Raw genomic sequence first — 12,941 nt, 5'->3', positions numbered from 1 at the left:
CACCCCAGCTTATTGGAAGTACCGTACACAGTGGCCACAAAAAGTAAGTCTAAAGGATGAGAGGAAGAAGGAATATAAAGAGCTTTAGAATAGCTTTATGTTAATTCTGTTAGCATTGACTGAATTCTCCTTCCAGTCCTAGTAGAAACAGTACAACTGAATTTCATGCAGTATTGTTTTTAAATGATCTTTGTTTATGGAAATCATGTTGGAGCTGGCTTGTAAAAGATGATGTGTTCAGAATATTAGAGTGCATTTGAGAATAAAGAGGTGGTTAAATAAGCACACTCTCCAAGGTAGCCTTTCTCTCTTCTTTTCCAGGACTTGTTAACAAGGCACAAGTTGTTGGTAGCAGATTTTATGGAACAAAATTATGATACGGTAAGTACAAATGACAGCAGAACTTCCTAAAAATCTCTTCATGCTTAGCTGAAAGAAGCCTGTTTTCACCAGTGGAGGATTTCACGCTCCACATAAAATAGTTGAACAGGATTACAAACTAAACATTGCTTTTACAAAATGTGGCATTTAAAACACAGGTACCCAAGTTGCTCACACACACAGGGGACAGATGCCAAGATTTCAAGGGAGCTCATAGCTTAAAAAAAAGATGTATTCATTTCTGCATTCTGTCTCCTCATAAGTAAACAGAACTGCAAAGTTAGTCAGTAGGTAGAGCATAGGGAAAAAAAATATTCAAGTTTTTAAAGAATTTTGTGGTATTCCAGAGTCGATAGGATCATACTGGTGTCATTTTGGGACTGAGGAGAAGAGTTACTGCAAGAAGTTTTTGCATGACTGAAAGTAATATGCACGCAGTGGTGGGACTAAGATGTCATTATTTGTCTTACCATCCAAAGTAATTTAATCCCTTGATTTGTTGCCATTTTTCACTTTGATTTTTTGTCTATGTCTTGAACCAAATGTTGGTCAGAAAAATTCCACTGGAGTCAACTAAAATTGCTCTGATGCAGATAAAGGAATGAGGCTACAGGTTATGTTCTTGTGTTACCTTAGGTATTCTTTATTTCACTGCCAAAGGAAAAGGGCCGAAGACTATTTCTTTCACTCTAGAGTTACCAAGAAGGTTAAATAAAGATCAGACTGATTATTGCAGGGTCATAAATGCAGCTCAACTGGAACGAAATTAGGTCTCTGCTAATCTTTTATCTGTTATTACTGAAGGACTACAGTGGAATAGTTTCCATTCTGTCTTTACTGAACATTTAAATTTGGAGGTATAAATGCTGGTCATCAGGATTCTTCTCAGACAGGAGTGGGTTGGTTTATTTGGTTGATGGCAGTGTTACTGTGTGTGCAAGCCACTCTTCTTGACCACAAGATTCCTTTGACCCAATCCTGCAAAAGCCAGCATGCACCATACTCCTTGTGAACCTCGTTCTGCAAATTGCTTTAATGAATTGGGGTGCTGAAGGCAGGTGGCACCTCATAAAAGTGCTTTTGGCACATTCCAGTTTGGGGTGCACTGTCACCAATTTGGGATGTCCGATTAATTTAAGGAGCAAGTCATGACCATGATACGAGTAAGTAGGTGTGATGTGCTGGACCCACGTGTCCAAGCAGCAGATTCACTCCCATAAAGGAAAGCTGTGCAGGCAGTGGCTGAATTCTGTCCTAGCTGGCTCATACCTCCTCCTCTTACATCCAGTTCATCTGTGGTATCACTTTCTGTGGTATTTGGCAGATGAATATTGATGGACATTGATAGCAAACAAAGAAAAAAGGCTGCAAGAGCCAGGCCTGGCATTACAGTGAAGTGTTAGAGGATGGCACTGCTGCTACTTCTGCTGCTCCTCTGCTGTGGGAAGAACCGGGAGAAAGGAATGGGGAGAAGGAAGGATGGACATGAACTGTGAATGCATTTGTGTTTTCTTGTTCGTCTAGATCTTTGAGGATTATGAAAAACTCCTTCATTCTGAGAATTACGTAACAAAGAGACAGTCTTTGAAGGTAAAGTATAATTTCCTAGTGCTTTCCTTCTAAATCTGTATTTCAAGTTATGCAAAATATCAAAATGCATGTATGGCAATGAAGTAAGCACGTCCTTTCTAACAACAACCACCAAAAAAAGAAATGCTTGAGGATGCTCTTCATAGAGCGCACAAGAGCTTATTGTGAGTTTCATTTCCTGAATCTGTGGTGAAGCATTGGACTGATTGTATGGAATAAGCACCACTGTTTTTTCTCTGACCTCAAGTTTGTACTTCAATTCAGCGCATAAGTTAAAATGAACTCGGGAGTAACATCATAGTCCATGTTTGTCTGTTAATGCTGCAGCACTGGAATGCAGGTGGGAACACATGTTCCTGTAGTATCTCATTGAAATGAAGGGTGTCCTTGTGGGACAGTTGCACTGTACTTGCTTCTCTTCTAGCTGGCTCATACCAACTCCTATTACATTCAGTCCATATGTGGTAACCCCTACCATAAAGTTTGGAAGATGGTCATTAAGTAACTCACTACTTGTCAACAGGCCTAGTTAATTTAAGCAAACACTGAAGTATGCTGCTTTTATTTCCATTCAGAAATCACATGTTAAATGGAAAATGCTCTTCTATTTTTGTGATTGTCTCTATAGCTGCTGGGTGAATTGATTCTAGACAGACACAACTTCGCCATCATGACAAAATATATCAGCAAACCAGAGAATCTGAAGCTGATGATGAACTTGCTGCGAGACAAAAGCCCCAACATTCAATTTGAAGCATTCCATGTGTTCAAGGTGAGTTAGCACGAGCTGCAAAGGTGGCAGACTTTCTTTTCTGCTCATAAAAGTGTCTGTCAAGGTGGACAAGAGAAAACCTGGAAAAATAAGGCTAAAGGTTGGGGTTTACAGTCATGTCAAGCATCTGAGAACATCTTCCTTGAAAACCTCTACCATGCAACCTCTGTTTTTGTAGTCGTAGAATGACTTGGGTTGGAAAGATGTAGTTTCAATACCCTGCCGTGGGCAGGGTTGCCCCCCACTAGGTAAGGTTTTGCCTTCCTTCAGGTGAGTTCTAATGCAGCATCCTTTCAAACCGTGCTGAAGGTTGTCGCTCACACACTAATGTAGAGGATGGTAACGGTACCAAAATGCACTGCTTCTAGATATTATTCAGGATCCTTTCCCCAGCTCTTATGTCATTTTACCATGTGATTCTGGGTAAATATACTTAAAACAACAACAAAACCCCACAATGTCTTAAAACTCTTAGTTAAGATCAAAAGTAGATGGTATGAGTACTGTGCATCAGCGTGAAGGCATTTTGCTTTTAAAAGTATTAGAAAGATTTGGTAAATCTCATTTGAAATGAGTTCAATCTTTCCATCCTTTTGCACTCATCATTAATAGAGTCTTTGATAGTTACCAGACCCAAACAATGTCTTTATTTTCATTATAATCACTGAATCATAGAACTACCAAGGTTGGAAAAGACCTCCCAGATCATCCAGTCCAACCGTCCACCTACCAACAGTACTTCCACATGAAACCATGCCCCTCAGTACAACATCTAAATGTTTCTCAAACACCTCCAGGGATGATGACTCAATGACAGATGGGCAGCCCATTCCAGTACCTCACTGGATCTCTCCTGGCACAACTTCAGGCCATTCCCTCTAGTTCTGTTGCTAGTTATGCAGAAGAGTCCAAACCTCCCTTCAGGCAGTTGTAGAGAGCAATAAGGTCTCCCCTGAGCCCCCTCTTCTCCAGAAATGATTCATACTACATGGTGAAAAGATTATTTTTTGCCTCTCAAAAAAGTTCTGCGCTTTGGATAAGAGATTGAGTCGAATTGTTCCCATGCGAGGCTGCCTTTGGAACTGCCACAACAATATCAAACTATGTGAATGGAGATGCTAATAATTTTTTAAAAAGGGGAACTGTGAGGATATCCTCCCTCAGAATGGTTAGGAAAGGTTCCAGATCACGACAGAAGTCATGCTATTGTGATAAGGTTGCCTCACCCCCCGTGCATTCACAGCGACAGGTGGAGTTTTGTAGTTCTGCCATTTCTGATTGGCAAAAAGCTTCCAGATCTTCATTGTGGATCTTTAAAGGATGTACAGCTTCTCCAAAAAGCTTTTCATTCCCCTCCCCCCCCCCCCCCCCCCCCCCCCAAAAAAAAAAGTCTTGAGCAAAATTGGAAAAGAAAAAAAATCTCTCCTTGAAATAAGCTTGGTAAGCTGTTTCCTTGCTGACTTCCACCACAGTCATCAGAACCACCATGAGTAACTTCTCCTTTCCAGGAGGTTTGTGGCTCCAGGATATGAGAGCAGTCAGGCTCCAAGCACTTGCAGCTTTGAGATGCCTGTGGAGGGAAGGATTCACAGGATTACGCCCTGTTTGCCATTCTGTGAAGAAATGCTATATTTGTATGTATGAAACACATGAATTGCTGGTCCTGAATTAATGATAGGCATGGCCTAGGCCTTGGGAAGAGCTGAATTTACCATTCTGAGAAACATTTGAAAGGATTTTGAATAATTCAAAATGACTCCAGTGTGTAACTGTGTCACTCGTTGCAGTCACTCCCATTCTGCCTTCCCATTCCTTCCTTCTCCTTTACCCACAGCTCATGTTGCATTTCCAATTGCAATGCAGGGATTGTAGACTCAGCTTTGCTCAACCACTTGCAGTTGCTACACCGTGGACATCATGCTGAGCAAAATAAATAGTGCATGATGGTGACATTACGTCTTTCCACTTCAAAGCACCAAACTCTGTCCTCAGATACTATCCTCCGTGGGACATTGCTGTGTTTTTCCAGCAGTACCCCTCAGCAGCATTGAAGCAGTGCCTTGTGCTATCTTCTGTGCACAGCGTTCGTTGTGTGGGAATTGCAGACTCAGAGCAGAACCCAATCAGCTGGAAACTGCTTGTTTATCACAGCAGCGGCACAGCAGAGTAACTCCAGAGGTGAAGCAAAGCTCCCTGACTGGGAGGGGCATTCAGCTTCTCCCAGGTGGACAGAGGAGGTATAGAATACGTTACAGAAGGTCCTGTTGTGAATTAGCTTTGTAGAGAAGGTCGGGGAAGAGCATTTTCCTCCAACTTTGCTTTTCAGATTGAACTCGAATTGCTGGAGAGCTAGTAAAGGAAATCCTTTAGGTATTCAGGGGAATGGCAAAACACTGCTCCATTCTTGTGCCTTGTTCTGCAGTGTCCCTGCTCGCTGTTTCTGGGTTAGTGTCCCTGAGCCCAATTCTCTTATCAGCTGCAATAATTCTGTGCTGGTGTAATTGGGAGAGAACTCCAGTCCTTAGCTTTTAATCTCATGAATTTTAAACTGTGCCTGCATTTTTAGATCGTGCTCACAGAATACCTCTACAGCCTGGTTGAAATTACAGCACACTGCCCGCAGTGATTTGAAATCAAAGGTCTGCTGAAAAGTGGATATTGCTGCTCTGACTGAGCTGCCAAAAGACTTAGGTTTAAATTTCCTGATGTAGATGTTTCACCAGTTAGACACCTTTGAAATGAAAAAGTGCTTGTTTGGGAAGCATTCAGGTTCTAACGCTCCTATGCTGCAGCCAACCTAAAAAGAAAAGGAAGAAAAGAGATGTGAGTCCATGAGGCAATTTCTAATGATTGAGAATTCAAAATTGTAAGAGAGACTGGAATGATGAGCACCTCAAGTGCAAAAATACTTGGCAGGTTGTTTGGTAGTGAAAATGCCGGTGCCCCTTTTTGCTCTAAGAACATTCTACTCAGCTGGGATGCTTTGGGTGGGAAATCGAGGATAGACAGTATTTTCTTGCAGTGCTTCCTTCCATTTTCCTCTCAGGAGATGCTTGATCTTCCTCCCAGCTTCTTCCTCCTCCTCCTGTTGCCGGAGCAAGACGGAACTTCTGCCTCGCAGTATCACCCTGGAGGCTGTTGGTTATATAGAGCTGGATGTCCCATGGGGTGTGTGTGGGGGGATTAGCCAGTATCTCATAGAATGGCTTGGGTTGGAAGGGATCCCAAAGCCCATCCAATTCCAACCCCCTGCCATGGGCTGTGCCACCCAGCAGCTCAGGCTGCCCAGGGCACCATCCAGCCTGGCCTTGAGTGCCTCCAGGGATGGGGCACCCACAGCTTCTCTGGGCAGCTGTGCCAGGGCTTCACCACCGTGTCAGGGAAGATCATCTAACCTAAATCTCCCCTCTTTTGAAACCATTCCCACTTGTCCTATCACTGTATACCTGTGTAAAAAGTTGATTATACTCCTGTTCATACGCTCCCTTCAAGTACCAGAAGGCTGCAATGAGGTCTTTCCAGAGCCTTCTATTCTCCTGCCTCAACAAGCCCAACTCCCTCAACCTTTCTTCATAGGAGAGGCGCTCCAGCCCTCTGATCATCTTAGTGGCCCTCCTCTGGACCCGCTCCAAGAGCTCCATGTCTTTCCTGTACTGGGGGCCCCAGGCCTGGACGCAGTACTTCAGATGGGGCCTCACAAGAGCAGAGGGTGCAACCCCTTCCCTCTCCCTGCTAGCCACACATCTTTTTATACAGCCCAGGATGCAGTTGGTCTTCTGGGCTGTAAGCACACACTGCTGGCTCACGTTCAACTTTTCATCCACCAGGACTCCCAAGTCCTTGGCAGGGCTGCTCTCAGTTCTTCCTGTCTGCATGTGTCTGGGATTTCCCTGACCCACATACCACACCTTCCACTTGGCCTTGTTGAACCTCATTAGATTCACACGGTTCCACTTTTCAAGCCTGTACAGGTCCCTCTGGACGGCATCCCTTCCTTCCATCATATCAACTGCACCACACAGATTGGTGTCATCAGTAAACTTGCTGAAGGTGCACTCCATCCCACTGTCTCTATCACTGATAAAGGTGTTACAGGGTATCAGTCCCAGGATGGACCCCTGGACATAGAGACGTTGACCACAACCCTCTGGCTGTGGCCTTCCAATCAAATCGACTCATTATGAAAAGCTAACTCACCCCACCTTCTTCCTTCTCCCTCAGCAATAGCCCAGTGGGGTCTCCTGGAGCTGAGGGCTTTGGCAGGCACCAGCTCTCTCTGTGCTGCTCCCATGAGGAGGTGTCAGCCCTGAGCATTCACACTCCGAGGAGCAAACGGTGGGGAAGGCTCTGCAGCTCCTTTGGTGGGCTTGTGAAGCTGTGAGCAGAGCCTCCTGCCCACTTGCCCAAAGGGGAGAGCACAGCTTCAGATGGACATAAGTGTGGTACAGGTCACCGTGTGACCCAGTGCATTTACAGATAAAGGCTTAATGCAAACAAAGAGGTTATTTTGAGGAAAACACCCTGGAGTAGCAAGTTGGGATTATGTAATTCTTGCTCTCAAGCAGACATATAGCAAGATATATTTTACTGTGTACATCTAAAAATAGAGCGAGTACACTGTGTTTTGTGACCTCGGTTTCATTCCTCCATTCCCTTTCGTGCGCATGCGGTGCTGCCTGCTGCAGCCTGCTCTGCACATAGGCACATAATGGGGCCATCCTGACTCTGCCCTCTGAGCCTGAAGCCAGGTGTGTGGCTGTGTGTCTTCTCTGTCTCTGCTGGGCTCCCCGAGGATGGTGATGGCTGCTGGTTCATATAATCATAGAATGGCCTGGGTTGCAAAGAACCACAGTGATCATCAAGTTTCAACCCCCCTGCTATGTGCAGGGTCGCCAACCACCAGGCCAGGCTGCCCAGAGCCACATCCAGCCTGGCCTTGAATGCCTCCAGGGATGGGGCATCCACAGCCTCCTTGGGCAACCTGTTCCAGGGCGTCACCACTCTCTGGGTGAAAAATGTCCTCCTAAGGAATCCTAAGGAAGTGAGTGAGGGCAGATTGTCTGAGTGATTTTGGTGTATGACTTCTCATGAAGAAGAGAGTGAGAGTTCCACTTTGGGCAACTTTTTCTCAGTTGATTTTTCATTCCAGTCCTTTTAAATATATTCACTAAACAGAACTGTGCTGAAAGGGCTATTTTTAGGGTTGGAATTTTTATATGAATACTCTTTGTTTTAGGTCTCTCGTGTATCAGAATTAAGTCCCTTATAAGAAAGCCATGGCTGAAGGAGACTTTCCCTGAAGTGTTCCAGCTTCATTGAAGCCTCATTTCAGTGAAGATGCCCCCGCAGGCATTGATAATGACTGCTTTGTACAGAGATTGATCTCCATCTTTATGACAATGCAGAGCTCTGAATGGGGGGCCCATTTACAAGCAAAACCATACAGGGGTCCCAATCCTGGGCTGCGTGAAGCTGCTGGGTCGATACTTGCAGGATTGATTTTCTTTGCTTGGCTGTGGCATTGAATGGCATCTCAGGAGTTTTCTGGTCCTTTAACTTTCTCTCTTTGCGAGTCTCCACCAACACTGAGCAGGACGGTCCGTCAGGGTGGTGTGTGTGAAGGCTCAGTCTGGCAGCTTTGCAAAGGGAAGACAATAATCCATAAGCAATCGAGCAGCAGGAGAAACAGGATGTGACATCCTCTATTAAACCGAGCTCTTTACTTATTGACTTTGGTAATACCCGTTGTAGAACGAGTTTGAAATGCTGGTTTACCACTGAAACCTCTAAGTTCTGTCTGATGGTCACAGAGTGGGAATTGAACTCCGGAATGAGAAACTTGCAGCAGCACCCTGTTGGGTTGTTTTCCTCACCCTTGCCTGCAGGCTTGTGCATTGCTTTCCTCTAAGGAAGCTGTCCAGGTGCTGTGGGGCTTATCCCAGCCCAGGTGCTGCATGTTTCTGGCCTCCATCAGTGTGGGTTGGGTGTGGGGCTGCTGTTGCTGAGCCAGAGCTGAGCTTTTCTACCACAAGACCTCCCTCAGACACAGGGTGGTAAACAGCCACGTGCATTCAGATTTACATCTCCAGCCTCTTTATTTCTCACACTGTGGGAAAACAACAGATCAGTAGCAGAATATCAACATTCTTTGCAAGGGAAGGGGTATTGCGTTCGTAGAGTCACAGAATCATTAATGTTGGGAAAGACCTCTAAGCACATCTCATCCAGCCATCAGCCCACCCCACCATGCCCGTTAACCACATCCCTCAGTGCCACATCCACACGGTTCTTGAACACCTGCAGGGACAGTGACTCCACCACCTCCCTGGGCAGCCTGTGCCACTGCATCACCACTCTTTCCAAGAAGAAATGTTTCCTAATATCCAACCTGAACCTCCCCAGCTGTTGCAGGCAGAGGTGTGCTATTGACAGGTGTGGGGTGGCTGTGAAGTAAATGCCTGGGGGGCTGGCAGAAGTGTCCCTGGTCAGATGTTGCTTTGTGAAGGACTGGAGCACCATGCAGGACAGCTGTTAACTGTGGGGTGGCTGCCCCGAAGGGATCCCTGGGAGTCCCGACTGTGGGTGCTGCTGTTGGGAAGCTGTACGTGGCATAAAGCTGTACATGTCCCTGTTCATTGCAGAGGGACGGCGGCCTGGCCACGCACAGGTCACTGCGTGTGTTGAACCTCAGGTAACACAGCTGTGTGCTGGCAACTCCCAACTGTGGCGGGACGTAGCCCAGGTCTGCGTGTGGGCAAAAAGGCAGGAGAGGAAACCTGCAGGAGCCGTGGGCTGAGCCCTGGTGCCGCCTGCACTGGGCCGGACAAAACGCCATTCTGTGCTGTCAGCAGATGTTTGTTTTTATTCTGGTTTGAACAGGCTCGGAGGGAAACTGGCTGTTTTCCAGTTCTGTCCATCCTTAATTTCTTCTCGTTGGGTAGCGAATAGCTCAAGTTATTTGTGTCGTTGCACAAGCGCTCGGCACTGTTTTGTTGACCAGCCATGGCAACCTCAGCACCAGCCCACATGGGAGCTCCTCCAGGGTGCGGGGTGTGCTGGCTGAGCCCCCATCTCTTTGGCCTCCTTCGGTCCTGGCACTGCTGGCCTTGAGTTTTACTATTGTCAGCATGCTGGAGAAAATGCTAAGGCATCAGTGCAGGGGTAACGTTCAGAGCTATGGGTTTTACAAGGGGGAAAATGAGAGAGCAGCTCAGCTAAGCCTTAGCAAGTGATTATTTGACAAGAGCAGTACTCCCACAGCGCTGGTGAGTGTCTGGGTGTCCTGTCACAGAGCCATCGAGTAGTTTGGGTTGGAAGGGACCTCAAAGCCCACCCAGTCCCAACCCCCTGCCGTGGGCAGTGCCACCCAGCAGCTCAGGCTGCCCAGGGCCCCATCCAACCCGGCCTTGAGTGCCTCCGGGGATGGGGCACCCACAGCTTCTCTGGGCAGCTGTGCCAGGGCCTCTGAGTGAAGAATTTCCCACTGAGGATGGCCCACCTCCTTGCTCGGCCCCGCTGAGGGCAGACCAGAGCTGGGTGCACCCACAGCACTGCTCTGCCTGCTGTAAATTTCCACGCTGCCGGGATCGGATTAGGCCGGGGGAAGCAGAGCCTCTGACGCGTCTTCCAAACCAAAACAAAGCTGGCAAGGCTAATTTTAGGCCTGGGTTAGTATGGAAAGGATATCAAAGCTGACACAGAGCTTTTCCATTCTACTTATAATTAACGAATGTCGTAAGACTTGCATGTGGGGGAGGCTGAGAATGGACTGCCCACTCTCAACAGCCGGGTTTGCAATCAAGCGCTCTATCAACAGAGAGTAAAACGGAGGGGAAACGACACCACACGCAGGCGCAGCTTTGCTCCAGGCTGCATTGAACCAACACGTCCGTAGCTGTGTGCCCTGGGACAGGGTGTGTGCAGTGCTGCTCTGCCAGCCCGTGTGGCTGGGGAGCAGTGGCCGGGGGCAGCGCTGTGACTGACGGCTCCTCTGCCTCTTCTCTCCCTGCCGTGCCTGCTTTGTGTGCATGCAGGTTTTTGTGGCCAGTCCAAACAAAACGCAGCCCATCGTGGAGATCCTGTTGAAAAACCAGCCCAAGCTCATCGAGTTTCTGAGCAATTTCCAGAAAGAGAGGACGGATGACGAGCAGTTCACCGACGAGAAGAACTACCTGATCAAGCAAATCCGAGACTTGAAGAAGCCGACGGCGTGAAGAACTCCACTCGTTTCCCACTGTAGGCATTAATCTCATTCGTTAAGTTCCTCAGTGTCCCTTAAACACCACAATAGTGCTTGAGAAGGCACGGCAAGTGCCTGGGTTTTTTATTTTGTCTTTGTTCCTAGATGTCAAGAGTATGGGGGGTTTTACATGGAAACTAAAAGAAAAAGCAACCTAGAATAATATATTGTTTTTAATCGAGACTAGAATTATTTATGTCAGTTTGGGATCCCTCTGTACTAGAAGCCGCTCTGCCAGATTTCCATTAGTGCTCAAGGAGGACAAAGCTCTCAGCTGATGTCTGTGGGCAGGCTCACGTGTTGGGGAGCGCACGAGGAGCTCCTGTGGGCCGACGCTTTCCCTCTGCACCCATAGCTGTGACTTTGTTCGAGTGCTGCACACACACACACACACACATGACTGTGAAAGAGTACATTTGTCTCTGGAGTTTGCTGCAGTTACACATTCCGGTTTTTTAACCAAAACTGTCACGTTTTTCCTTTGCTTTTGTGTTCTCATCTTTAAGCTTTCTTTAACCCTAGATCAGAGGCTTTCTGTTGGGGAGGTGGACGAAGGCACGTGGCTGGGCAGAATCACACACTGCGTGGTGCTGTGGGAGGAAGGTGAGAGCAGCTCTCTTGGTGAGATGTGGCCTCGGTGTGAGCTGCCGTGTGGCCCCGGGGCTGCTGGGAGCTGCTCTCAAAGCTGAGAGCGTTGGTTGGGTGCTCACGTCGAGGCTTTGGAGCAGTCAGAAGGCTGCTGCTTACGTGGTGTTTTCTGTCCTTGGTCATTCACACGTGGATTCAGGCTCCGCGGGGGCAATCATTGCACTGCTCACATTCAAAGTTGAATAAGCTCTGTGATCCAAACAGTGTTCCCTGGGTGTGCTGGGACGGTGTGGGGTCTTTTTTCAGTGGCAATGAAGATGTTCTCTGGGACATCACCGGGATGTGGAGTTTGAGAGCAAGGAGTGGAAATGTCTGCAGTTGTTCTTGCCAGCTGAAGTCCTGAGCTGCCCTGTTTGCTGTAAGGCCGTTTTGCAGCCAAAGCTGGCACTGATGCTTCAGATAGCAAGGCGAAACTGAATTGTGACAATGGAGCAAGGCTTTTTCCTTCATAAAGCTGTTGTATATTGGGGTGACTGATACTTTTATTTATGTGCTCTAGAAAAGGGATGAAACTGAACAGATTGTGGAGTCATGAGTTTGCATTGGGTTGTTTTTTTTGTTTTCAGATGTCAGATATACACACACACACAAAAATGCACATCTTAGTTGCCTGGAATTAAAAATATATATATTTACAAGCTATTAAAGGCATGATTACCAAGTAAGCCGTATCACGATGACTGTTGTCTTGTTTTTCCCTTCTTGTCCTTTGGGAGAGCCAGGCTGTGTGATGCCAAATTCTTTCTGCCCTTCTCCTGGCACCCCAGACTGCGGTCTGACTGCAGCACGAGGAGAGGCGATACCCACTGCCAGCGTTTGCCTGAGCAGAACGTGCCCAGCTGCCGTCCTCTGCCCACTGTGATGGCGGCCATCCAACCACAGCAGTAGGGGCTGGTGGGAAGTCCATGCGTGGGGGAAAGAGAGAGGAAGAAAGGGTTGGTCTTACACTGAAAGGACCTGTTGGGTTCCTCGCAGTTTAATGTAGGAGGAGCTTCTCCTGATGCAAGATACTGCCAACGCAGCTCGTAGCTGGGTCATCTCCGAGCTCAACTTGCATAGCCCTTTGAAAGCAGCAAAAGAAATGGTGAAGGAGACATCGAGCACCGTGCTGCTGTTTCACAGCTGCTGTGGGCACGCCCCCGGTTAAATAAAGACGGGGTCTTCGAGCTGAAGATGGAATTTGCTGTTTCTTTCGGTTCACTCGTTCAAGGCCTGGGCGCCGCTCCCCCAACGGCTCCGCATTTCCCCGAGATGGGCAGCTGGGGGAGCTGCGGCTGCAGGACTGAGCTCAGCGCTGGGAGAGCAGCGGGA

General features: G+C 47.4%; 1 protein-coding gene across 8 annotated transcripts in view; it reads left to right on the top strand.

Annotated features, from left to right (window-relative positions):
• The window catches only part of CAB39L (calcium binding protein 39 like), a 61,654-nt gene extending 49,353 nt beyond the window's left edge, over positions 1–12,301 (top strand). For all 8 annotated transcript variants that reach the window (NM_001006272.3, XM_040699858.2, XM_040699850.2 and 5 more), the window contains 4 exons: positions 322–381; positions 1,906–1,971; positions 2,600–2,743; positions 10,777–12,301. In NM_001006272.3, coding sequence (NP_001006272.2) covers positions 322–381; positions 1,906–1,971; positions 2,600–2,743; positions 10,777–10,956 — 450 coding nt within the window. In that variant the 3' untranslated portion in view covers positions 10,957–12,301. The remainder of the gene's footprint in view (positions 1–321; positions 382–1,905; positions 1,972–2,599; positions 2,744–10,776) is intronic.
• The last annotated feature ends 640 nt before the right edge of the window (positions 12,302–12,941 follow it).

The sequence above is a fragment of the Gallus gallus genome, chromosome 1 (assembly GCF_016699485.2).
Source record: "Gallus gallus isolate bGalGal1 chromosome 1, bGalGal1.mat.broiler.GRCg7b, whole genome shotgun sequence".
In the NCBI taxonomy this organism is placed as follows: Eukaryota; Metazoa; Chordata; class Aves; order Galliformes; family Phasianidae; genus Gallus; species Gallus gallus.
The sequence above is the reverse complement of the archived record's forward strand: the minus strand, read 5'-3'. Positions and strand labels throughout refer to the sequence as shown.